Raw genomic sequence first — 21394 nt, 5'->3', positions numbered from 1 at the left:
TTATATTTACAGTGTACTTATTTTTTGGCCTTGGTTTTCAGCTGCAGCCCGTGCCACTTCGCTATCTCGTCCTTCAGCAGCTCGTTGACCAGCCGATGCTGCTTGATCATGGTGAGTCCCTTGAACTTCGGGCTCTCTATGTTGATGGCGAACATGGACCCGCACCCTCCAGAGATGTCTCTGACCGACAGGTTGGACGGCTCGAGCTCCTGCGCCAGTTTCTTGTAGATCATCGACTCGTACTCGTCCATGTCGGAGGACAGAAACCGGCGGCCGAACCGCGCCAGGGGCAGTTTTCTGGCCAATGATCTGAACATGTATTAGTAATTTTTATTTTCTTTTATTTTACCTTATTTTTCCAGTTTTTTTTCAACTATCAGTATGTATTGGATATCAAAGGTCGATATGTGTCCTATAGAAAAAATAAACGAAACGGCTTAACAGCTTAAGAAGTGAAACCCCAGTACTGCTCAACGCCGTTCGAGCCTGGGCTCTTCCACAGGTCGTCGAAGGCAGTGAACAGGATGATGTCGTCGCCGACAACGCTCTTCAGAGACTCGATGGCCTTGGCCTGGTTCTCCTCAGATGGAACAGCGACACCGTAGGCAGAGCCCTCGTGTGGCCATCCGGTCTCAGTGCACATGACGCTCTTCTTGCCACCGCAAGCGGACCAGACTCTTTGCATTTGCAGCAGAAGCCAGTCACCGGCCTGGTCTGGGTAGACGGTTCCGTCCCAGAAAGCGTGGGCGTTGAAGGCAATGTAGTCGGACAGGTCACACAGACCTGGGTTGTTGATAATAGCAACGTGGGTATCGACGGAAACAACGGAACCCTTGAAGTCGGTGCTCTCGAGGGCAGACTTGGCTTCCTCGATGTAGGACTTGATCTGGGAAACGTCGGCGGAGCCAGAGTTGACGAGCTCGTTACCAACAGAGATGGTGTCGATGTCGTCCCAGGATCCGTAGCTGGAGACAGCGTCGTTGATTTGGGAAACAGCGTCGGAGATCTGGTCAACGTAGTAGATGCCCAAGAACAGCTTCTGGTTGTCGGCCTTGGCTTGCAGGACGTTTTCGACCTGGTTGCAGTCGACACCGTACAATCTGATGTACTCGTAGCCGGTCAGCTTCTCAAGGTCGCTCTTGACCTCGGAGAGAGACTTGCAGGCGCCGGTGGAAGCGTACGGAGAGTAGGTGATACCCTTGGAGCCACTGTTGAAGCTGCTGTCGGAGCTGGAGGTTGGCTCGGCAGTGGAGGAGGTGGAGGAGGTGGAGTGGGTGGTGGATTGGGTGGAAGCAGGGGTGTAAGAGGTGGTTTCGGTTGGAGCAACCTGGACACTGTTGTCGTGGGAGGAGACAGAGACGGCAGTTGGGTCGGCGTGGACGTACTCGACGGTGCTTGTTTGGGCACCGGCGTAGACGACAACGGTCTCGGTGACAACGACAACGTTTCTCTTCTCATGTTGATGGTGGAGGTGGCCAATTGGCTGGGCCAGGCCGGTGGTGGCTAAAGCAGACAGGGCAAGGGCCTTGATAATGGTGTTAGCTAGCATTGTAAGGAGCGAAAATAACCAAGTTAGGGATGAGTACTAAAGGAATGACTGTAAGTTGGTTATTGGACAACTGAGAAAAAGGATAAACAGCAGCAGGGCCTTTATAAGAGAGAGAATGAAAACAAACCCTTTTCTCGTTGGAGATCGTTTACGGAAGTAAACAATGGACACAGGAAAAGATTTTTTCTATTGTTTGGTTGTTTACGTTTTGCTCGAAGAGTTTGCGAATCGGGCAGATAGGACACGACCTTGCCCGAACGGGGAATCTGGACCAGATCTGGCTTCCCGATTGGGACGACGTCCAAGGCTACAGTACAGCACGGGCCAGGCAGGGTTTGCGAAGCCCGGCCCATTTCACTGTGACACTGCCTGTATTGGGTAAATTGGATGCTCCACCCCTGAGACAGGTGATTGTTATATTATTACGGACCGTCCAGGTATGCTCTGCTTCTGCGCCAGACAGCCTGCAGCAGCTTTTTCCTGGGTAGCAGATTTGGGAAAATCACCACCATTTGTAACTGGTCGTCCTGCGGGCCCTCCCCGACCACGAGAGCCAGGTAAAAAATGACCTGGAAGTTCATGAATCCCTCCACTATTGCCAGATCATGCACGTCCTCCATCGGGAAAAACTGTTTGTTGAGCGTCTTTGCTGTGTGCACAGGTCTGCTTAATTCCGATTTCCCCAATACCCTGCCAAGCAGCAGTCGCACCAATGCAAGCCCGCTTTTTCGCACCCGGTACGACTCGCTCTGCACGCCCAGATTCGGAATAAGTATCAGGCTCTCTTCCGTCTGCGCCAGCAGCGAGCCGTATCCCCAGTTCACTATGTGGTAGCAGGCGAGAAACACAAACGCTCGCGCCGTTCGCGCAGTCCAAACGTCGTCCACGCTGGTTGTCCCAAGTTGCGCCTGTCGTAGTATCCTCTCCAGTATCTGCCCGTTGCAAACGGCAACATACATCGCACAAACTGCAGTAGCCAGCACTACGAGCTGCACCACAAGAGTCAAGGTCCCGTCCCGCTGTCGCGCCGGCCGCACCGTGAACTTGATGTACTTTTGCGGCTTGGTCTCGCTGGCGTCCGTGTCTTTCGGCTGCTTGCGGTCGTCCTGGTATATCACGTCGGGACACTTGGTGTCGGAGCTCTTGACCTCCAGAACATAGTCTTTTCTCATGCCACTGTAGTTTGCAAACGCCACAGATCTGTATCGCTCTTTATCGCACTTTTATTTATTTACTCGATTTTATTTATTTTTCCAAGCTGCGCCTTGATAATTATTTTCTGTCGATAAATCCAACCACCTCCTCGTCTTTGCGGAACGCGAGCAACTTTTCTCTCCGCGACCGCGACGTCACCCTTGTCGTCTCCAGCTCGTTGTTGCTGTTCAGGTCCTCCAGCCGAGCACGCTCCTTCATCGCTTTCATCTCCTTCATCTCGTTCTCGTGCTTCGTCTGCAACGCCTTGATCTCGGCCTCGTACTCCTCCAACGTCTTGAAATCCTTGCCCGTCTTGGCAGCATACTCGGCAATGTCGACGGGAAGCTTGCGTAGCAGCGCCAGCTCAACGAAATGCGGGTTGCGCCGCTCCTCAGACGCAAACTTCGCTTTCACCTGCCGTCGCGTGCGGTACGGGAACAGCTGCGCAATCAGCCCAAAATCGGTCCCCCATGTCGAGAGCGCCTTGTAGAACTCGGCCGTCTCCTCGGCCGTCCACTTATCCACATACTTCTTCTTCGAGTACGAGCCAGACGTGATCAGGTTCTGGTACGGGTTCTCGTCCACCACTTCTCTGGCGGAGTCGGCCGGCCCGCTATGGCGGTCGATCACCGTCGACTCCGGGTCCAGGATCAGCTTCTGGTTCTCATCCAGCTGAAGCTGCGGCTGTCGCTTGTTTCTGCGCGCACTCTCAACGTCCCCAGAATCCAAAATTTTCTTTGCCTTCTGCTGCCGCTCTTTCTCCAGCTTTTCTTCCTCCTCTCCTTCCAGCTGGTTCAGGGGCACCCGCATCTCGCGTGCAAGCTTCCGCCGCTTGCAACGGAGCTCCCGCTGCGCCATCCGCCGCCTGTCCCCCTCGATCGCCAGCTCGTAATTTTTCGACACTTTTCCAAACGGTATCACGGGCTTGCACAGCTCTTCCAGCGTGACCTTGCCGTCGTTGATGACGAAGTTCTCAAGCAGATCGGCGTCCTCCGAGTTCCGCACCTTGTTCAGCGCCCTGATCTCGTCAATCACCAGCGAGTTCGGCACATTCCGCATCTGCTGGTACTCGTCGATACTCACTTTTGTCAGTACCTGTTTCTCAGGATCAATAATGAACTTGACCTGCTTTTCGCGCTCTGCTTTCGTCAGCATCACCTCCTGCGGCTTCCCCTGTTTCAGAGGATCGACGTTGTCGTCCGTCGCAACACCGCTGGCTCGCGAACCGATTTTCTTGAATTCGACTCCAAAATCCGCTTTGCTCGACTGCACCGAGCTGCGTCTCCGGCCCAAACTGCCCGCGATCTCTGGAATCCCGATCTTCATGGGCTGCGCGTCTCCCTCGTCAGAAGACCGCCGTCTATCAGAAATGCTGCTCACACTGCTCTGCCGGCTGCGCAGCCCCAGAGGCCCAGCAGCGGCGCCAGGCCCCAGGGAAGAGAGACGTCTCTGGCTGGTCTCCGGGGTCTTGAGCCCTGTCACAGACGGCCGTCTCAGATTCCCCAGCGACACTACCGACGCTCTGCGCGGCTTTGCAAACACGTCTGCGTTCCGCTCGCCGTTGTCGTCGCTCTGGTCGTCAATAGCAGAGGTTTCCTGTGTAGTGCTCTTAGCTGTGTCCTGCGCTGTCTTCTGCGTCGAGACGGGGGTCGGCAGCTGCTGTTTGCTGGTGCTTACCGATCGCGACCGGCTTCGCTGCGTCAACTTGGGCGTGAACCGCGTTCCCGACTTGTTGACCGTACTCATGTGGACTGGATTTATCAGAAAATAATAAAAAATAAAATAGAAAAAATATTTTTACATAAGCATGGAAGCATGCCCTCTACAGCTCGATTTGCCAGAATGAATACTTAAGTGAATAAGTACACAGTTGTTTGCCGGAATTACCTCCTTTCAGAAGCAAAATTGACACGGGACCCCCCAGTTTGACGTGTCAATATAAACAGCTCCCTAGACACCGTTGAGAACCAGTCTACGGTAGCCACCGTTGCATTTGCACTGTTCCTGATGGATACCCATCAATCTCTGGGCCTCCTCAGGGTCATTGACCTCCCGAGGCTCGTCCCAGGAAAGGAACTCGTTGGTGTAGTTTGGTTGGAAGTCTGGTGGAAGCACCAATAGTCTCTTGCCGTAGTTGTTGACCTTCTGCCAGTCCCGCTTGACGTTGTAGCAGGAGTCGCTCAGATAGGCGAAACATCTCTCAAAGATCTTGGTGTTCAGGTCGTTGTTCAGCTGCGGCTTGAGTCTGCATAGCTGCTCAAACGCATCGAGAGGATGGGCAATGACGTAGTCGGTGGCCTTCTTGATGGCCTTCATGAACTTTCTGACCTTGTCAGGGTTGGCCTCGATGAACTTGTCGTTGGCAATGTACAGGACAGTGCAGAAACAGCAGCAGCCGAGCTCGGCCAGCCTGTCGATTCTGAGCATGCCAACGTTGTTCACGTCGCTGCCTTCTGCCCTGAGATGCTCCTCCAGCTCGACCTGCTGCACACACTCGATGCCGATGCCGGCGTCGATGTTGCCCTCGATGATCTCCTTGGCGACGTTCATGCCGCAGCGGACCGCGGTGTAGTCGTCTGGAGTCATGCCGTAGTGGCGGGTCAGCTCGTCGATCTGGATCTTGCCGAACTCGCCCACGTACCCGATTCTCTTGCCTCTGAGCGACTGGAAGTCGTCAGTGACGCCGTTGGGCTTGTTCTTGAGATACAGCACTCCGGTGAACGGCTCGTCCAGAAGCGACCCGATCGAAGTGACGTTCCAGCCGCGGGCCTTGGCGGCGAGCGTGTGGATCATCGCCTTGAGGCCCATGTCGACCTTGCCCGAGCCGATCAGCTCGGTCACGTCCGAAGGGTTCGAGGGCTCGAGAATGGCCACATCTAGGCCTTGTTCCTTGAAATAGCCCATGCTCTGGGCAAGGAACACAGGGATGTGGTACGGCTCAGGAGTCCAGTTGAGACAGAAGGTGATTTTGTTGGAGGTCATTTGTGGGAGTAAATTCCGGCAATATAAGGGGTAATTTGCAAGGGTAGCATCTCTCTCCCTTATATACCTGTGTCGTGCGCTGCGCACAGAAAAATATTAGAGTCACTGCACGCCCCCGGAGTCATCTGGACAGCGGCGGCGTAGCCTATGGCAGCAGCGCGAGCCGCACAAGCATGTCTCCACGTCCAATGACATACAAGCATACCAGGTCCTCTGGCCGGGTAGCTCCCGGATGGCTCCCGTGCGCGCTGCACGAGCTGTCAATTTTCCACCACAGCCCTGAAATGGACGCCGTCCGGGGCGTTGATTGGCCGATGCCAGGGAATGCGCGATTTGGGCCATCGACACGGGGCCAATAAGCTTCCAGATCTGCCCAAGATACAATTACGTGACGCCATAGCCAAATACTCAATCACATTCTTTATACCATACTTGCTACCCCGGTACATCAGTACACTAGTAGGAGGACCCGCGGACGACTTCTCTGAAATTGCCGTGGAAGATGTTGTAGAAGTCTTTCTTCGTGCACTTGAGGTTGATACCGACGAGCGTGAGCGTTGGCTTGGAAAAGAGATCGTCGATCTCCTCGAGCGACCGGCCCTTGGTCTCGACCACAAACAGCAGCTGGTAGATCCAGCCGACGGCCGCAATGCCCCCGTAGAAGCCCAGCGTGAGCCCCGTGTTGGTGAACGCGTTCCACATGTCGGTGAAGTTGTACGTGATGATGAAGGTCCACAGGTAGAGCATGGTGCTGGACGCGGTGATTCCGTAGGAACGCAGGTACGTCGGGTACACCTCTGACGGCACGACCCAGGTGAGACAGGCGTAGGAGCCGAAGAAGCCCATGTAGAGGACGATACCGGTGAGGTACAGCCCGAGAGCGGACGCCCCGGTGACAGGCAGCTGGTACGAGATTCCGACAAAGACGAGGCCGATGAAGAAGCCCGGAAGCATGGAGTTGGCCCAGAACCGGCGGCCGCAGTAGTCCATGTACAGGATGGCCGGGATGGTGCCGAGCAGCAGGGCGCCGCCGCCGACAAGCGACATGAAGACGGAGTTTTTCTCGTCGAAGCCGATCGACGCCATCAGCGTCGACATGTAGTACATGATGGCGTTGACACCCGTGAACTGGCCAAGGAAGATCATGATGTTGGCGTAGACAAGCGACCGGCGCGCTCTTGGGTTCGTGATGAAATCCATCCACTTGTGTTTAGTCGAGAGATGCGCGTCCTCGAGCTTCTCCTGCTCGAGCGACTGGATCATGTCGAGGAACTCCACCTTGTTGGACACGTCGGAGATGTCTCTGAGCCGTTTCCAGATCGCGTACGCCGCGCCCACCTTGTTCTTGTGGACAAGATATCTAGGCGACTCTGGCAGGAAAAACATGCCGATGAACAGCAGCGTCGAGAAAAACAGCGACGAGCCCAGAATGTATCTCCACGCGCCGTCGAGCGAGTAGAACATGGCTGCTATGGCGTAGCCAAACACCTCGCCGAGCGCGATGTTGAACTGGTACAGCGACACAAGGTTGCCTCTGAGCTCTGCCGGAGCGCACTCAGAAACATAGGCAGGAATGATAGACTCCAGGCCGACTCCAAAACCAATGAAAAACCGGCCTGCGTACAGGCCCTCCACGTTCGGCGTGGCAGCACACAGAATGCCGCCCACCGTGTACGAGATACACGCCACCATGATGGACAGTCGTCTGCCCAGAAACTCGTTGAGCGGCGACAGGAAAATACAGCCACCCATGGCTCCCACAGGCATCAAAGCACTCACCAGCGACTGCTCGTGCGAGGTGAGCGACAAGGAGGGAACAAGAGACACCTTGGCACCGGAAATGAGCGACTGGTCAACACCAGACAGCATGCCGCCCAACGACGCGAAACACGCCAGCATGCGCACCATATGTTTTTTCTCCTTGAACTGGAAAGTGTAGCCGGACTTGAGCACGAGTCTGTCCCAGAACGTGTTGTGGGACTTGGCCTCCTCGGCCATGATCTCGTACTGCTCGAAGCGGGCCTCGAGCTCCTGGCCCTGAGGTCCTAGGGTGTCGAGCTTGTCGACGTGGCTGAGCTCGTCGATCGAGCGGACGTCTTTGAGTTCTTCCATCTGATCGGATTAAAAAACAGGGGGGGCGTGGCCGCAATTTATACAGCAGCCGGAGTAACCTGTGACGCGAATGGATGTCCCCCGCAGACGGGGCTGTCTGCAGCCAACACAATAGCGGCCGAGCTGTCGAGAGTGCGGCATGCGGAGTGGTATCTGCAGAGCCTGGGGTGACAAAGAACTCGGATATTTTTTTGGGTAATCGTGCATCACGTTCGTGCACGGCTTAGCACACATCGTCGATCGCGGAAAAATCTTTGCGACCATTGCCGCGGATGGCGGGGAAGGCACACTGGGCGTGCCTGGTTTTTCCGGCGTCGATGGCGGGTGCAGCTGAGCTTGCAAGCCGGCCCGGAGCGTTGATCGCGCCCAGCGGCGTCGTCGCCCCCCGCGCCACGCGTGTCCTTTCTGCCCGGATAAAATGCCTGAAATTCCCTCAGCCCGCATTGTTTTTCTCCATGGGACAAGCGCAGGCCCTGTGGAGGACAACAAAGAGCCACACCTCGCACCAGATCCATTGCACCACGCGTGATGTCACAAAGCGCATTCTTGTGGGGAAAGAAAAAAAAAGTCCCAAAAGAGTGTACATGATCTTGTACAATGACAATGGACGCCACCAAACAGCACTCGTGCAACGAATGTCGCCGGCGCAAGCTGCGCTGCTCGCGCGACCTGCCCACGTGTGTCTCGTGCTCCAAGTTCAACAGACACTGTCTCTACAACAGACACAGCCATAGTCCGCTCACTCGCAAGCATCTGACCCAGGTGGAGGAAGAGTTGCGGGTCGCGACAGAGCTTCTGCGCGCGCTGTCGCCCGAGCTGGACATCCACTCCATCCTGGCGAACGTCAAGAACGGGTTTTCCGTGTGGGAGATCCCGGAACTCGGCCGTCTGAGACAGAACAGACAGGACCCGATCGTGTCGGATAAAAACTTCCAGGTGCCGCAGCTGTTGCCCGTTGCCGTGAGTGAGGACTACAAGAGCACGAGCGAGAACCCGAGACCCGTTTACTCGTGGGATGAGCGGGACCACAAGGCGATAGACGGCATGGCCATCACCGATAGAAGCGGGTATCTGGGGTCGCACTCGAGCGTGGCGGTGATCAGTCTTGTGTTTGGGGGCTACTCGTGGGGCGGCACGCTGCGCAGCCCTGTGCGGCGGGACAACCGATCTGTGTCCGGCGCCCAGGTCGAGCACTATCTGAACCGCTACTTCGAGACCTACCACGTCTCGTATCCGATCGTTTACCGGCCGCTGTTCTGGGCGCAGTACAACCAGATCGTGCCGCGGCCCGAGATCGGCTGGGACAGTCTGATGTACACGATGGCGGCGATCGGCGCGTTCATGGGGTCCACCGACCCAGACAACCAGGACGACCTGGTGCTGATCGACAAGGCCAAGTCGCACCTGAATTTCGAGCTGCTCGAGACCGGCAGCATCAGCTTGGTGCAGACGCTCGCGCTGCTCTCGAACTATCTCCAGAAAAGAGACAAACCCAACTCGGGATACAACTACCTCGGTTTGGCGGTACGCATGGCCATGGGACTCGGGCTGCACAAACAGACCGACTGCTCGGACAACCTGCTGGAGCAGGAAATCGGCCGGCGGATCTGGTGGTGCATCTACGTGTTTGACTGCGGCCAGACCATCACGTTTGGCCGTCCGTTGGGGATCCCCTGTGCCGGCATCGACGCACGGCTGCCGCTGAATATCAGCGACACAGAGCTGACGGCAGCGTCAGAGTGCCTGCCGAGCGAGGTCCAGGAACCGACAATCTACACGAGCGTGCGGCTGCAGAGCCTGTTCCATCTGCTCACCAACTGCATCTACGAGCGCATCACCTCGGACCCGTTCCCGTCCGCGAAAGAGCTGCTCGAATGGGACACGCGGTTCATAGGGCGCTGGAAGAGCCTCGTGCCAGACTACTTCCAGCAGGACAGGGAGGTGTCGCAGCCGTTCACGCTCGCACACCACGTGCTGCACTGGAGACGGAAAAACCTGCAGATCATTATGTACAGAACAAGTCTGCTGAAGAAAGTGTTTCGCCGTCCGGGCGACGAGCCGCTGTGCAAGGAGGAAGAGGAGGCCGCGGAGAAGTGTCTGCGCAAATGCTCTTCGACCATCCAGAGCATGGCTGCGCTGTGGCAGCGCAAAGAGACCACCAGCAGGATGGAGGCATGGTACACGGTTTTCTTCCTGGTTCCCGCATTGCTCATGCCTCTTGTGTGTCTGCGGAACGACCCGCTGGCGGCACAGGCAGAGCAATGGAAACGGGACATTTTGACGGCAGAGCAGGTCCTCCAGAGACTGCTGCACATCTGTCCGATAGCTACCAAAATACTGGAGCTCAGCAAGTCTCTGGGAGCAGACTACGTAGCCTCTGCCGACGCGGCAGCCGACTTGCTTGCCAGCGCCGGAACCGACGAGAGCCCGATGTCGCAGCTGACGCACCTGCACTCGGTGCTGTGGCCGTTGTCGTTTGACATTGAGCAGCAGTTTCTGTAGCAGGATTACATAATTTCTGATAAATAAAAAATTTTATGGTGCTTTGCGGGCCACAAAAAGTAATTATTGTATTTTTTTGTTTGCGATAATTTATTCATCATGTCTTCCACTGGCGTTGAGGTGCACGGGTCCGACCTGTTTGATGAGCACGACCAGAAGCTCATGCAGCGGATCAAGTCGCAGTCCGAGCTGAACAGCGACGCGTCGCTCGAAGAGCGCGTGCTGGAGCGGTTCGACCGGTTTCTGGCTAAGCTGGAGTCGCGGATCGAGGATTTCGAAAAATACTTCACCGACTCCGCCCACAAATCGAATCAGACCCACTACACCTTTTTTGAGGCGCTGAAGTCCATCAAGGCCGCGGTAATTCAGAACCAGCAGCGCAGTCTGCACGCGTTCGGACAGATCTTGGATAGGTACTATGGCAGCTTGCTGGACGAGAAAAAAGAGTACGACTCCACCGACATGTACGAGAAAATATCCACCGGGCTGCAGTTTCTGGACGAGAAAATCGACCTGTTCGAGAAAACCTTCAACATCCCGCTGAGCCCGCAGGAGCATCTCGGACGACTGAAAGAGAAGCTGTACAATTTCGATAAAGCCGTGGCTACCGGGTCGAAAAGACTGCTCCATTTCTATGAGCTGCCTTTCCAGTGGCGCGAAAACAAATACATCATTTACGGCTACCGGTTCAATTCGAGCCATCTGGCTGTGCTGAAGAGCGTCTTTCAGCTCCACAACGAAACTGCCAATATCTGGACACACATATTCGGGTCTCTTCTCCTCCTGTACATTATGCTCAAGCACTATCCGGCAACCGAGGTCTATGCACGCTCCAGCTTCGGCGACAAGCTGGTGACCAACTGTTTCTTCCTTGCCTCCATCAAGTGTCTCATGTCGTCTGTTATTTGGCACACCTACGACTGCATCTCGCAGCTCAAGCTACGCAAAAGATTCGCGTGTATCGACTACACAGGGATCACCGTTCTGATCACGGCGTCCATCATCACCACCGAACACATCGCGCTCAAGGAGTTCCCGGCCGCAGAGCTCGGTTTCATCTCATTTTCCACCATCGCCGGCGTCGTCGGGGTGCTGTTCACGTGGTCCGAGTTTTTCGACAAGCCCGAGTCGCGGCCCGTCAGAATCCTATTTTTCATCTCGCTCTCGGCGCTTGGGGTCGCCGCCTTCTGCTCCAGTGCCGTGCTCAAGGGCCTCGAGTACTCGCTCCGCCTCTATTCTCCGCTGCTCAAAAGTTTCGTGTGGTACCTGACCGGAGTCCAGTTCTACGGCACGCTGGTGCCAGAAAGATGGAGAAACGACGTCATCGTCGACAAGCTGGACATCTGCGACGAGGCGATCAGCGCGCTCGAGAAGTCGGACCAACTGGACGAGTACCTCAACAAAACGCCTGACGAGACGCCGATGCGCAGTAGTTGGTTGTCCATGTGGTGGGTCGACTACGTCTTCAGCTCGCACCATATCTGGCATATATTCGTGTTGCTGGGCGTTCTGGGCCACTACACGGCTATTCTGGAGATGTTTTCTCTCGTAAACTAGGTAAAAAATGATGCATGGTATAGTCACGGCTGGTCCACGTCGATCGGCCTTGAGGACGAATGTGTAGAGTAGTAGTTTGAGTAAGACTGGGTCTCGTTCGGCGGCGGCGAGTTTGGCGGCGTGGGGTTTTCCAGACGTTCGTGCGCGCGCAGCAGAGGAGCCGTTTCGCCCGAGACTGGCGTCTGCTTGCCGACAGAGCACACCAGACAGCACGACGCCCCGACCGCAAGCAGCAGCATGCCAATCACGACGCCGATCAGCAGAGCCACAAACGGCAGGTGCAGGTGGATCGGGCCCCTCGAGCCGCTGAGCCAGTCCGGGTTGATCGACCGGTCCACGAGCAAAATGCCTGTGGCGGTGTCGCCGCCGTTGATGGCGAGTCCCTGGCGCAAAACGCGCACCTCGCGGTCGTTGCCCTCGCGCACGCTCAACATCGAGATGCCCGACGTGAGCTCGCGACACGACAGGTGCACGTTCTCCAGCAGCGTCGGGACGGTGTCGTTGCACTCGATAACTTTTTCCATGCCTCCAGCAGGCAGAATGTGCAACCGTGCGAATTTTTCGAGTCTGGCGAGGTTCGGCAGCTCAGACGTGAAGTTTTCGAGTCTCATCGAGCGCGAGCTGGGCACAATGAACGAGTAGTCCTCGTAGAGAAGATGGTCGAGCCGGAGGAGTTTCAGCACCTTGAGAAACTCCTCGCCGTCGACGGTAGAGAGCAGTTCTGGCACGCCGACCTGCACCGTGGCAGGGAACACGAGCCTCTCTATTGGATGAGCCACGCCTTTGTCAAATAGCACCTCAGACTCAATGGAAACGTCCACCGCAGTGCCGTTTATGTAGAGTGTGTCTGAAACTGACTCCACCTCAAGCGGCTTGTCCAGCAGCGTAGCCAAGGTAGCTGAGCCCTGGAAGTCGTCGTAGATCAGGCCGTTGACAATAAGGTTCCCCAGGATCTCCAGCATGACGTCGCGGTTCGCGTACAGATAGTCCAGGACGAGATCCAGGCCCCGCCACGCGTCCGCGTTGGGCAGAAAGACCGTGTATCCCAAACCGCCGTTGTTGCGGAACTTGAGCAGGCCGAAGTCGTGGAGCAGCTTGATGCTCTTGGCGCACCGCAGAAACGGCGACACGGCGTGCTGGAACGGAAGCGGCAGCGTGAGGTCCTCGTCGACGTAGTAGATGTATGTGTTGCCGACGCGGATTTTTGGAGACGTGACAAAGACGTTGTTGTTGAGAGACACTTGGTCGCCGCGTTTCATGACCTTGAGCTTCTGGCAGTGGCCCAAAACAGAGCTGGAGCAGTATTTCGTGGTGAGCAGCTCGTCGCGGTCGAACTCCACCCTGCCATCGACAAAATGGTACAGCAGGGAGCTTTTCGATTCCGTCGACTCGGCACTCTCCGTCACGAAAATCGTCTGGTTGACGTCGCGGTCGTCGATGAGACTGGAGAGTTTGTGGAAGTCCAGTTGGTTCACCACAGACGTGAGGCCCAGGCCCAGAAGGTACTTGCGCGGAGTGAACACGGGAACGGAGTTTTCTAGGAGAATTGAATCGTACAGATGAACAATGCCGTCGGAAAGAAGGTAGTTGGAAAACGTAGAGCTGGTGTTCTGCACTATGATGTTGCTTCCTTCCGAGTTGGAAGAAATACGGATTTTTTGGTTGGCCAGAGTTTTGGTGCTGACTGGCTCCAGCCGGCCTCCCCAGATTCCAGCAACGGCATGCGACTCAAGGAGCCTCGTTTTATCTTCTAGACCTTCGTTTGTGTTTAGGTAGTTTAGCTCGATCTCATTGAGGCCCACGCTGGCGTCGGAGGGGACCAAAAAGGTGACGTTGGTGATTTTCCGAGCAGCACAGAATTCGTTATCGGAAAATAATCGAGCTATGATCTGGTACTGCGCAAAAACAGGATCTGCGTCGGCGATGTCTGCAAAAAAGTCACACGCAGACTTGTGGCGCTCCAGGAACGAAGAGACGCCGTAAACAACCGAGTTGCTCGACCTCACGTCGTACTGCTCGGTGACGATCGCATTATCAGCCAGAAACAAGTCGTCTCTATTGTCGAGCAGAATCGGCTGCTGAACGCCTTCGGGCGACAACGACGTGTTGACAAACAGTGTCCTGTACACTCCCAAACCGCACACGTCGTCCGCGTCCACCGGCTGGTCGATCATATGTCGCGAGACGTCGTTCTGAGAGAGGTCCAGGTAGAACTGGTCATCGGGGAACGCCAGATTCAGGGGAGCAAGAAAAGTGACATTCTGCAGCTCGTTGATGTAATCGACCAAATCGCTGCGCTGCAGACTGAGCAGGATTTTGCTGAAGTTGGCGTTGCTCGAAAGGATGTCTATAATGGTGGTGGTGGGGGGTATGTCGTCGTCGGGGCTATCTTTGCAAACCCCTGAGGTGAACAGAAGCCCCAGAATCAAAAGTCTAGAGAGCAGATCCCACATGGCAGACACGGGGCCGGGATGTAGCAAAGCACGGTAACAAAGAGGTTGCTAATTAAATTAAATAGACAGAATTAATAGATACTCCCTGCACCGTCAATTAATTGAAAAAAAATAAAAATGTCCGAGCCAAGCATGTCGCAGAACGAGCCGTCGAATGGCGTCGAAACGGCGCAGCAGACGGAGGAGGAACGGCTGGCCGCGTTGAAAGCAAAAGTGCAGGAGATGGAGCAGGAGACCGCGAAACTGCGCGAGCTCCAGCAGCAAATAAACGAGGAGGGTGCAGACCCGAACGTGTCGATGGAGGACGCGGACTCGCAGCTGGATTTTGCAGAGCGCGAGGCCATCGACTCGCGGTCGATATATGTGGGCAGCGTGGACTACGCGGCGACGCCCGAGGAGCTGCACAGCCATTTCCAGGACGTGGGCAGTATCAATAGAATCACGATCCTGACCGACAAATACACGGGCAACCCGAAAGGGTTTGCGTACATTGAGTTTTCGGAGCCTGCGCTGGTGCAGAAGGCGATCGACGAGAAGAACAGGTCGCTTTTTAGAGGCCGGGAGCTCAAGATCAGCCCGAAAAGAACAAACCTGCCTGGAATGGGCAGCAGGGGCCGCGGCCGCGGGCGAGGCGGGCCCAGAGGCAGGGGCGCGTTCAGAGGCAGAGGCAGAGGATTCCGGGCCAGGGGCAGGGGCGGTTTCAGACCGTACTAGGATGTAAAAACAGTGTACAATACAGTGACCTTTATTAGCGTGTTTATCTACAATTTTCCACGATTGATTGCCTTGATGATTTTTTCCGTTTCCCTGATAGCCGTCATCCACGCGCCGTGCGCACACCCGTTTCCTTCCTCGATTAATGCCTCGCCCACAAACCTGACCCTGCCCTTTCCGTCAAAAACGTCCTTGGCCTCGGTGAACGCGTCGATCGCCTCGTCGACCAGGTCGCCGACCGCGCAGCCCAGATACGAGCCCCTGGCGAACGGATCGACCGACCAGTTGGACGTGACCACGTTGGTCGGCCGCGGAATGCACGAGTCCGGCAGGTTGGCAATGTTGGCGAGCGCCGGCCTGAAAACAGGCCAGAAGTCGTCGATTTCGTGTGTCTCGATGTACCTGGTGAGCGGACTCGACGTGAGCGCCAGCAGCACCGGTCTTCCGGTGCCTCTGTACACGTTGAGGAACAGGATCGGCTGTGTCCACGGTTTAGGCGAGTTTTCCAAGACCGGGTCCTGCTTGAGGTTCTCGAACTTGGTGTCCGTGTTGGCCTCGATGAACTTGGTGATCTCGTGGTCGAACTCCGGGATGCAGAAAAATCTGTCGGCGTCGGTCGGCCAGAACACGTGATCGAACTCGAAGAACACCTTGCCGAGCTGCGAGTACGTGATTCCCTGGAGCTTATTTCTGAGCGAGAGCGGCAACGGCGGACTCCATTCGATATGGCCCTGTTCTTTTTTGTCTTGCAGCTGCAGCACGCTCAGAGGCACAGAGCAGACCAAATATTCACAGAAAAACGTCTCGATTTTGCCGCTGTAGTCTCTCGTGTGGACGGCGATCTCCTTGGTGCGGTCGTTGAACTCGATCTTGAACACCACCTTCTGCCGCAAAATCTGCGACCCCACCAAGTCGCGGCGGCCCATGATCTCGTACAGCTCCTCGAGCTCGTTGTCGTACACGGTGCGGTAGCCGTTGGTGACCATGGCGTCGCGGCCCTGGTGGTTGTCGCTGGCAATGAGCCGTGCGCTCAGCATGTTCCACGACGACCCGATCCACATCTCGTAGTATCTGAGCAGCTGCGGAGCAAGCTTGATCTGGCACTCGGTCAGGGTGTTCTTTTTGTCCTTGAGGTATCTGAGGGCAGCGTTCTTGACGCTCATGTCGTCTGAATGGGCCATCTGGGCACACACATACTGCAAATAATCGGACATCTCGTCGACAACAGGCCGGACTTTGTAGTTGTCGTCGACAACTCCGATATCCTTATCGTGGACATTCAGCTTGCCGTTGTCGAAGTAGATCTCGACATTGCCTTTCTCCAAAGACTTTTTCAGAAGCGGGTTATACAGACAGTCGTGGAACCAGGACGCGCCCAGATCGACTTTCAGGCCCGACTCGGTGGTGACCGTGTGGAGACGTCCTCCAAGCCTGTCGCGGGCCTCGAGCATCAGCGTGTCGATTCCGTTCTTGCTGAGCTCGATGCACGATTTGAGGCCAGAGATGCCGGCGCCTATCACGATGGCTGTGTGCTTGTTGTTTGTCATAGCGAAAATACTGAGATATCCCAAAGAAAGTTGGTCTTTTAAATATGTAAATCGTACAAAATCGGCCGATAAGTTATTTTTTTCAGCTACATAATCGCATGAACAATGAATTTATCCGAAACCAGCCCATTCAACAGAGAAACATACGGTTCTGGTTTCCCGATTCAACACCTGCAGAGCCGTTTTTTTTCGAGTCCCAGGGCCCCTTTCTCCGGCCAGTAGCCACATCTTCTTCGTCCCGGTAGCCAGTCGGCCGCCCTTCACCAGCTGCACCAGGTCCAGCCTGTCGCGGTAGAAATCCTTGGTATTTATGATGAAATGCGAGTGGTATCGCAGCGGGTCGCCCGGATACGACACGAACTTGCCCCCAAACCGCAGTCCAGGAAGCGTGAAATGGCCCTTTTCCTTCACCGTCTTGAAAATGCAGTATGTCCGATAAAGCTCGTCCAAATCCCGTCTTTGTCCAGACACGTACTTTGTCAGGACATGCTCCTGGTCCGGCATCGCAGCTGATTCCGCTGCATCGGGCGTCCGAAAAAATGAATCATCGCGGCTTTCTGCACTAGTGTCCGGCTCAAGCGGCCGAACAAATTCAACGGCCTCCTGCTCGTACAGATACAGCACTTCCTCGACACACAGGCGCAAGGGAACACCCAGCAACAAGCTCTGCTGCGGGGCGCTGGGAAGCGTTCCTGTGAGCACGCCAGCAATGCCGTGCTCCTTGCGCAGGATGACGCAGTCAGACGGGTCGAAAACCAGCGCCGTGCCCCCAATGACAGACACCTTTATTGTCATGTCATGAAAGAAAAGTTTTTGGTCTAAAAAATAAGTGCACTGCCCTAATACACCGTAATAATTTACACTACTTATCGAAATATACACGACGGAAAATATTCCCGTCCCGATCACTCCTCTTCGGAGCTCTCGTCCTCATCGTCGTCATCGTCCTCGTCGGAGCTCTCGTCCGCCTCGGCGTTCTCGAACTGCGCGAGTTTCTTCTTCAAACTCTCGATCTTCTTCTCCTCGCTATTGCCCCCCTTCTTCTTCTTGCGCTGGGACTTGGAACTCTTGCCCTTGACAATATAGTTGTACAGTTTCAACAAGGTCTCGTTGTTCAGCTGGTCCATGTCCAGCTCGATCTCCTCGTCGTCAGCAAGATCCGGGATTCCTTCTTTGATGATAGCGATCACGTTCTTCAGCATCTTTTCGTTGATAGACCCCATCGCCTCGCTGATCTCCTTCTTCATCTCGTAGGTCACATGCGTAGGATAAATACCGTTAGGCTGCGAAACGGACTCCTTTCTTTTCTTCGTGCCCTTCTTGCCCCCCTTCTTGTTCTTGCGCTTCTTCAGCCACTCCTTCCTCATCTGCTCGTACTTCTCCTGTCTCATCTTCTTGAGGTCCTGGGTCATACGCTCGATGTTGGCCACCAAAAACTCGATCGTTGGGTCCGTGATCGAGTCGATGTCCACGTTGAAGTCGTCGTCGTCGTCGTAATCCGAGTCGAAATCAGAAATATTTGCAGGCGACACCGGAGTCGTCGGACGATTCGCCCACTTCTCATTAAATACACTCTCCAGCCTGTGCCCCATGATGTTCACAGCCGTTCCCTCAGGGTTGAACAAGTAGCAATTGTGGAAAACGAGTCTCACGTCCTTCTCGAACTCATCTGCGTTCTCGTACTCGCCATTTTGCAACTTGCTGTAGATAGTTCCCAGGTCCATAGGCTCCTTCACAACGTCGAAATAGGTTGGACAGTCAAGAGCCACCGGATCAACGGGGGCCAGAAACGGATACGAAATGGAATCGTACTTCTTCGACATCAGCTCCTTGATCACCTGCTGACAGAAACGCAGCTCGGCCTGGAACTTTTTCTTTCTTGGTCGGATATCGTATGGCATGTCCTTGGGCTTTGGCGGATGAATCTCCCGCTTGGGTCTCCCGTTGTCCAACGCGCTGTCTCGCCTAAGTTGCGGAACTTCCAAGCCGGCGTTTGTCTTTCTTCTGGTGCCCTTGGTGGCAGAAACTTGCGTTCCCGGTGGCAATTCCTTGGGTGGCATATTAAGCATGTGTTTCTCGAAGCTTGCCTGTATATTTCTGGCCATCTGGGAAATCGCAGAGTCCTTCCCGTTGAACGTGATGCAGTTGTTGACCATCAAATTGAAATCGTCCATAACCTGCTCCGGGGTCTCGTACGCGTCCACATTCAGTTTTTTTTCGATCGTCGACAAGTCCATTGGCCGTTTGATGAAATTGTAGTAGAATGGGATGTTGAGCTTCACTGTGTCGACCGGCGTCAGGAACGGGCCAGCATCCTTCAGTCGCCGCACGGCCTTTATAGAGGTGATGGCATGCTTCTTCTGATGTGCTGGTAGCGGATGCTCGGGGAGGTTGTTCATGTCTGGCTCTGGGGGAGGTTTGGGAGCAGGCTCCATGTTGGCAGGAACAAGCGCAGGAGCCCCCGTATCTGGAGAGGCCTCCACCTTGGGCTGTTCAGACTGCTGTTCAGGAGCCTCAGCAGGAGGAGCCTGGTCGGGCTGTGCAGGCTGTGAAGGTTGCTCATCTGGGTCCAGTTTCTGCTTCTTCAAGTCAGAGCCGTCCGGAGACTCCGGATCAAGGGCGTGTTTTCCCGAGACCTCCAGCTCAGGCTTGCCATTAACCGGGATGTCAGAAATAGAAGAAGGCTGTACGGAAGCACTTGGTTCTTCTAATGACATCACCACTAAACAATTAACTGCACTTATCTGGATTGGCAGAAAAAGAAAATTTTGTGAAACACGGCCGCGAATGAATAATCGGGGGATCGCGACATTTAAATAGCAGAAATTTTTTTTTTCGCCAACGAGACAAGTTTTTGGCCAAATAAAAGACTTCAGCTATCTTTCTGGGTGGCGCACGACCAGAAGCTTTTCGCTGGGAGGAACGCCACTGAGGGGGTAAACAAGGGCTGTAAACAATAGCAGTATTTATTTGAGCTTGACTACAACAAAACAATGAAGGTCGCACGCCCGCGACCGAACCCCTATACAACCTCTTGTACTGCTCGCGTTGTTTTGCAGGGCGCGGTTTTGAGCCGAACTGAAAAATGCTTCCGCGAAGACGTTTGATTATGTCATGCAGAGTTTCCTGCTACCACGGGAGCTCACCGTGGAGAGCGTTGCAATCTATCTGCATCGTTTAGAAAGGCGATGCGTGGGTCTGTCGCCGCTTGAGCTCTCTGTCGCCGCGTTTCCAAGCGCGCAGCTCCCGCATGTTGAGTTCGCCGAAGCAGGAGTCTGTGCAGTTTTGGAGCATGTTATTGACTTCTCGTTGGTGGAGCTTGAAAATTTCGTTTAGTCCCAGCACGCTGCCGGCGGACATGGGCTTCCAGTTGATGTCGTCGCCGACCTTGCGTCTTTTGTTGGAACATTCGGCGATTTGGTCGAAAGAGGTTGGAGTCTGGCGTAGTTCCGCCACCAGGTCATAATCGGTGAGAAGATAATTCATCAATTTTTGCGAGGTTTTTTCTAGCTGTTTTGCGGTCTGGACAAAAGACACAGCGAAGGACGGCGGGGCGTTCTCTTCGCACGGCACAGGGAGGAACCTGTTGACATTCGACCAGTATTCCGCGTCGAACATGCACGAGTCGGACCGTTCTTTCATGGTGACTTTCGGAAATGCAGGGCCCTGATTTTTAGCTCCGAAGACCGGCTCGGAAACTGTTCTCTTGTGCCACGGGCGATAATGCGGGTCAGACGGAGCGAGTGGCATGGAGTGGCGGGGCTCGGCGACAAAGGACGGTTTTTTGAACTCCGTCAGGTCCTGGTGGTGAGTTGTTGCTGTCTGCTCGGCTATGGACTCGTCAATCCACAAGACGGGCTGTTTGAAGGAATCCAAGGAGACGGTCGACTTCGAGTACGGCACATGGGCAACGTTGAGGGGCTCGGTAAACCGCGGCGGACACACTTCCTCGTCGTGGCTGAGGAGGTGGTAGTTGTTGTCGTGGTAGACGTCGTGAACGGGGGACTGCTTTCTGGAGAGGTCGCTCTCATTTTCGGTCTGGGTCTCCTTGACGATGAGCAGCGGGTTGATGGAGTGTTGGGCCACGGAGTGCGGGTCATAGTTGGTCCAGGCCGGGTGAGCGATGGTGGCAGATTGGTCTGGGGGCATTTTGGGCCAGTAGTATGCGGCGAAGCCGTCGTGGGAGGGTGGCTCTGGATTAAACTCCATGATTCATAGCAGGCAAACAAAGATGAGAACGAAGTTTGGATGGCCGGGCCGGATTATAGTATATTTCTGGGAGAATTGCAATACGCATTTTTTTCTGTAGATATGTCATTTTGGTTCGGGGTTCTCCATGATAAGCTGCATGAGTGCGACTATCGAAATGGCCGGATGCGGGTGTCCTAATGCCTCAAACAATCCACTGCTATTTCGGAGGGCACTGTCATGGCTCGATCAAGGAAACTCCAACAGGAGCACTGCTGTCAACTAGCGACTTTTTAGTGCAGAAAGTCTGCTCGCTGCATGCATCTGTAGCAAGATTGAAGCTATACGTCAGAGAGCCGGGTATAACGACGGGCCTGCATGTGGCTAAAAATTTTGGCGTGCGTCTCGTATTGTCGCTGGGCTCTGGCAACAAGGCTAGAAGCTTACGCAACAATGCCGGTTCCGGAAATAAAGATTCTGGCTCGAGCATCGGCAGAGAAATTTAGTTTGCTGCCTGCTGCAGACGACGGCGTCGCGTCGAATTTCGCAGGAGCCAAAATTTCTTTGGTTCCAAATTATATATATCCCCTATACCA

The 21394-nt window shown here is 54.9% G+C and overlaps 15 protein-coding genes across 15 annotated transcripts; 5 read left to right on the top strand and 10 right to left on the bottom strand.

Moving 5' to 3' along the window:
- Nucleotides 1-6: 6 nt before the first annotated feature.
- KL928_004254 (uncharacterized protein) lies at nt 7-317 on the bottom strand (the record flags this gene model as incomplete). The annotated part of the gene is made up of 2 exons (XM_043204932.1): nt 7-136; nt 199-317. 2 exons carry the CDS (start codon nt 315-317, stop codon nt 7-9), a joined length of 249 nt encoding a protein of 82 aa, XP_043058321.1.
- Nucleotides 318-445: 128 nt separating this feature from the next.
- Nucleotides 446-1549, bottom strand: KL928_004253 (uncharacterized protein; the record flags this gene model as incomplete). The annotated part of the gene is made up of 1 exon (XM_043204931.1): nt 446-1549. One exon carries the CDS (start codon nt 1547-1549, stop codon nt 446-448), a length of 1104 nt encoding a protein of 367 aa, XP_043058320.1.
- Nucleotides 1550-1971: 422 nt separating this feature from the next.
- KL928_004252 (uncharacterized protein) lies at nt 1972-2721 on the bottom strand (the record flags this gene model as incomplete). The annotated part of the gene is made up of 1 exon (XM_043204930.1): nt 1972-2721. The coding sequence occupies one exon, from the start codon at nt 2719-2721 to the stop codon at nt 1972-1974; it is 750 nt and encodes a 249-aa protein (XP_043058319.1).
- Nucleotides 2722-2821: 100 nt separating this feature from the next.
- KL928_004251 (uncharacterized protein) lies at nt 2822-4489 on the bottom strand (the record flags this gene model as incomplete). The annotated part of the gene is made up of 1 exon (XM_043204929.1): nt 2822-4489. The coding sequence occupies one exon, from the start codon at nt 4487-4489 to the stop codon at nt 2822-2824; it is 1668 nt and encodes a 555-aa protein (XP_043058318.1).
- Nucleotides 4490-4693: 204 nt separating this feature from the next.
- KL928_004250 (uncharacterized protein) lies at nt 4694-5725 on the bottom strand (the record flags this gene model as incomplete). Its single annotated transcript, XM_043204928.1, has 1 exon — nt 4694-5725. The coding sequence occupies one exon, from the start codon at nt 5723-5725 to the stop codon at nt 4694-4696; it is 1032 nt and encodes a 343-aa protein (XP_043058317.1).
- Nucleotides 5726-6049: 324 nt separating this feature from the next.
- On the top strand, nt 6050-7774 carry KL928_004249 (uncharacterized protein; the record flags this gene model as incomplete). The annotated part of the gene is made up of 2 exons (XM_043204926.1): nt 6050-6485; nt 6555-7774. The coding sequence occupies 2 exons, from the start codon at nt 6050-6052 to the stop codon at nt 7772-7774; spliced, it is 1656 nt and encodes a 551-aa protein (XP_043058316.1).
- Nucleotides 7775-8440: 666 nt separating this feature from the next.
- On the top strand, nt 8441-10339 carry KL928_004248 (uncharacterized protein; the record flags this gene model as incomplete). Its single annotated transcript, XM_043204925.1, has 1 exon — nt 8441-10339. The coding sequence occupies one exon, from the start codon at nt 8441-8443 to the stop codon at nt 10337-10339; it is 1899 nt and encodes a 632-aa protein (XP_043058315.1).
- Nucleotides 10340-10438: 99 nt separating this feature from the next.
- On the top strand, nt 10439-11896 carry KL928_004247 (uncharacterized protein; the record flags this gene model as incomplete). The annotated part of the gene is made up of 1 exon (XM_043204924.1): nt 10439-11896. The coding sequence occupies one exon, from the start codon at nt 10439-10441 to the stop codon at nt 11894-11896; it is 1458 nt and encodes a 485-aa protein (XP_043058314.1).
- A 23-nt stretch (nt 11897-11919) lies between these two features.
- On the bottom strand, nt 11920-14349 carry KL928_004246 (uncharacterized protein; the record flags this gene model as incomplete). The annotated part of the gene is made up of 1 exon (XM_043204923.1): nt 11920-14349. One exon carries the CDS (start codon nt 14347-14349, stop codon nt 11920-11922), a length of 2430 nt encoding a protein of 809 aa, XP_043058313.1.
- Nucleotides 14350-14466: 117 nt separating this feature from the next.
- On the top strand, nt 14467-15063 carry KL928_004245 (uncharacterized protein; the record flags this gene model as incomplete). Its single annotated transcript, XM_043204922.1, has 1 exon — nt 14467-15063. One exon carries the CDS (start codon nt 14467-14469, stop codon nt 15061-15063), a length of 597 nt encoding a protein of 198 aa, XP_043058312.1.
- A 47-nt stretch (nt 15064-15110) lies between these two features.
- KL928_004244 (uncharacterized protein) lies at nt 15111-16610 on the bottom strand (the record flags this gene model as incomplete). Its single annotated transcript, XM_043204921.1, has 1 exon — nt 15111-16610. One exon carries the CDS (start codon nt 16608-16610, stop codon nt 15111-15113), a length of 1500 nt encoding a protein of 499 aa, XP_043058311.1.
- Nucleotides 16611-16721: 111 nt separating this feature from the next.
- KL928_004243 (uncharacterized protein) lies at nt 16722-17405 on the bottom strand (the record flags this gene model as incomplete). The annotated part of the gene is made up of 1 exon (XM_043204920.1): nt 16722-17405. One exon carries the CDS (start codon nt 17403-17405, stop codon nt 16722-16724), a length of 684 nt encoding a protein of 227 aa, XP_043058310.1.
- Nucleotides 17406-17515: 110 nt separating this feature from the next.
- KL928_004242 (uncharacterized protein) lies at nt 17516-19327 on the bottom strand (the record flags this gene model as incomplete). The annotated part of the gene is made up of 1 exon (XM_043204919.1): nt 17516-19327. The coding sequence occupies one exon, from the start codon at nt 19325-19327 to the stop codon at nt 17516-17518; it is 1812 nt and encodes a 603-aa protein (XP_043058309.1).
- Nucleotides 19328-19787: 460 nt separating this feature from the next.
- Nucleotides 19788-20819, bottom strand: KL928_004241 (uncharacterized protein; the record flags this gene model as incomplete). The annotated part of the gene is made up of 1 exon (XM_043204918.1): nt 19788-20819. One exon carries the CDS (start codon nt 20817-20819, stop codon nt 19788-19790), a length of 1032 nt encoding a protein of 343 aa, XP_043058308.1.
- A 179-nt stretch (nt 20820-20998) lies between these two features.
- KL928_004240 (uncharacterized protein) lies at nt 20999-21304 on the top strand (the record flags this gene model as incomplete). The annotated part of the gene is made up of 1 exon (XM_043204917.1): nt 20999-21304. The coding sequence occupies one exon, from the start codon at nt 20999-21001 to the stop codon at nt 21302-21304; it is 306 nt and encodes a 101-aa protein (XP_043058307.1).
- Nucleotides 21305-21394: the final 90 nt, after the last annotated feature.

The sequence above is a fragment of the Ogataea angusta genome (assembly GCF_019207475.1).
Source record: "Ogataea angusta isolate 61-244 chromosome Unknown 61-244_NODE_9_length_489604_cov_89.567313, whole genome shotgun sequence".
Lineage (NCBI taxonomy): Eukaryota > Fungi > Ascomycota > Pichiomycetes > Pichiales > Pichiaceae > Ogataea > Ogataea angusta.
This window is presented reverse-complemented; position numbering and strand designations above follow the sequence as displayed.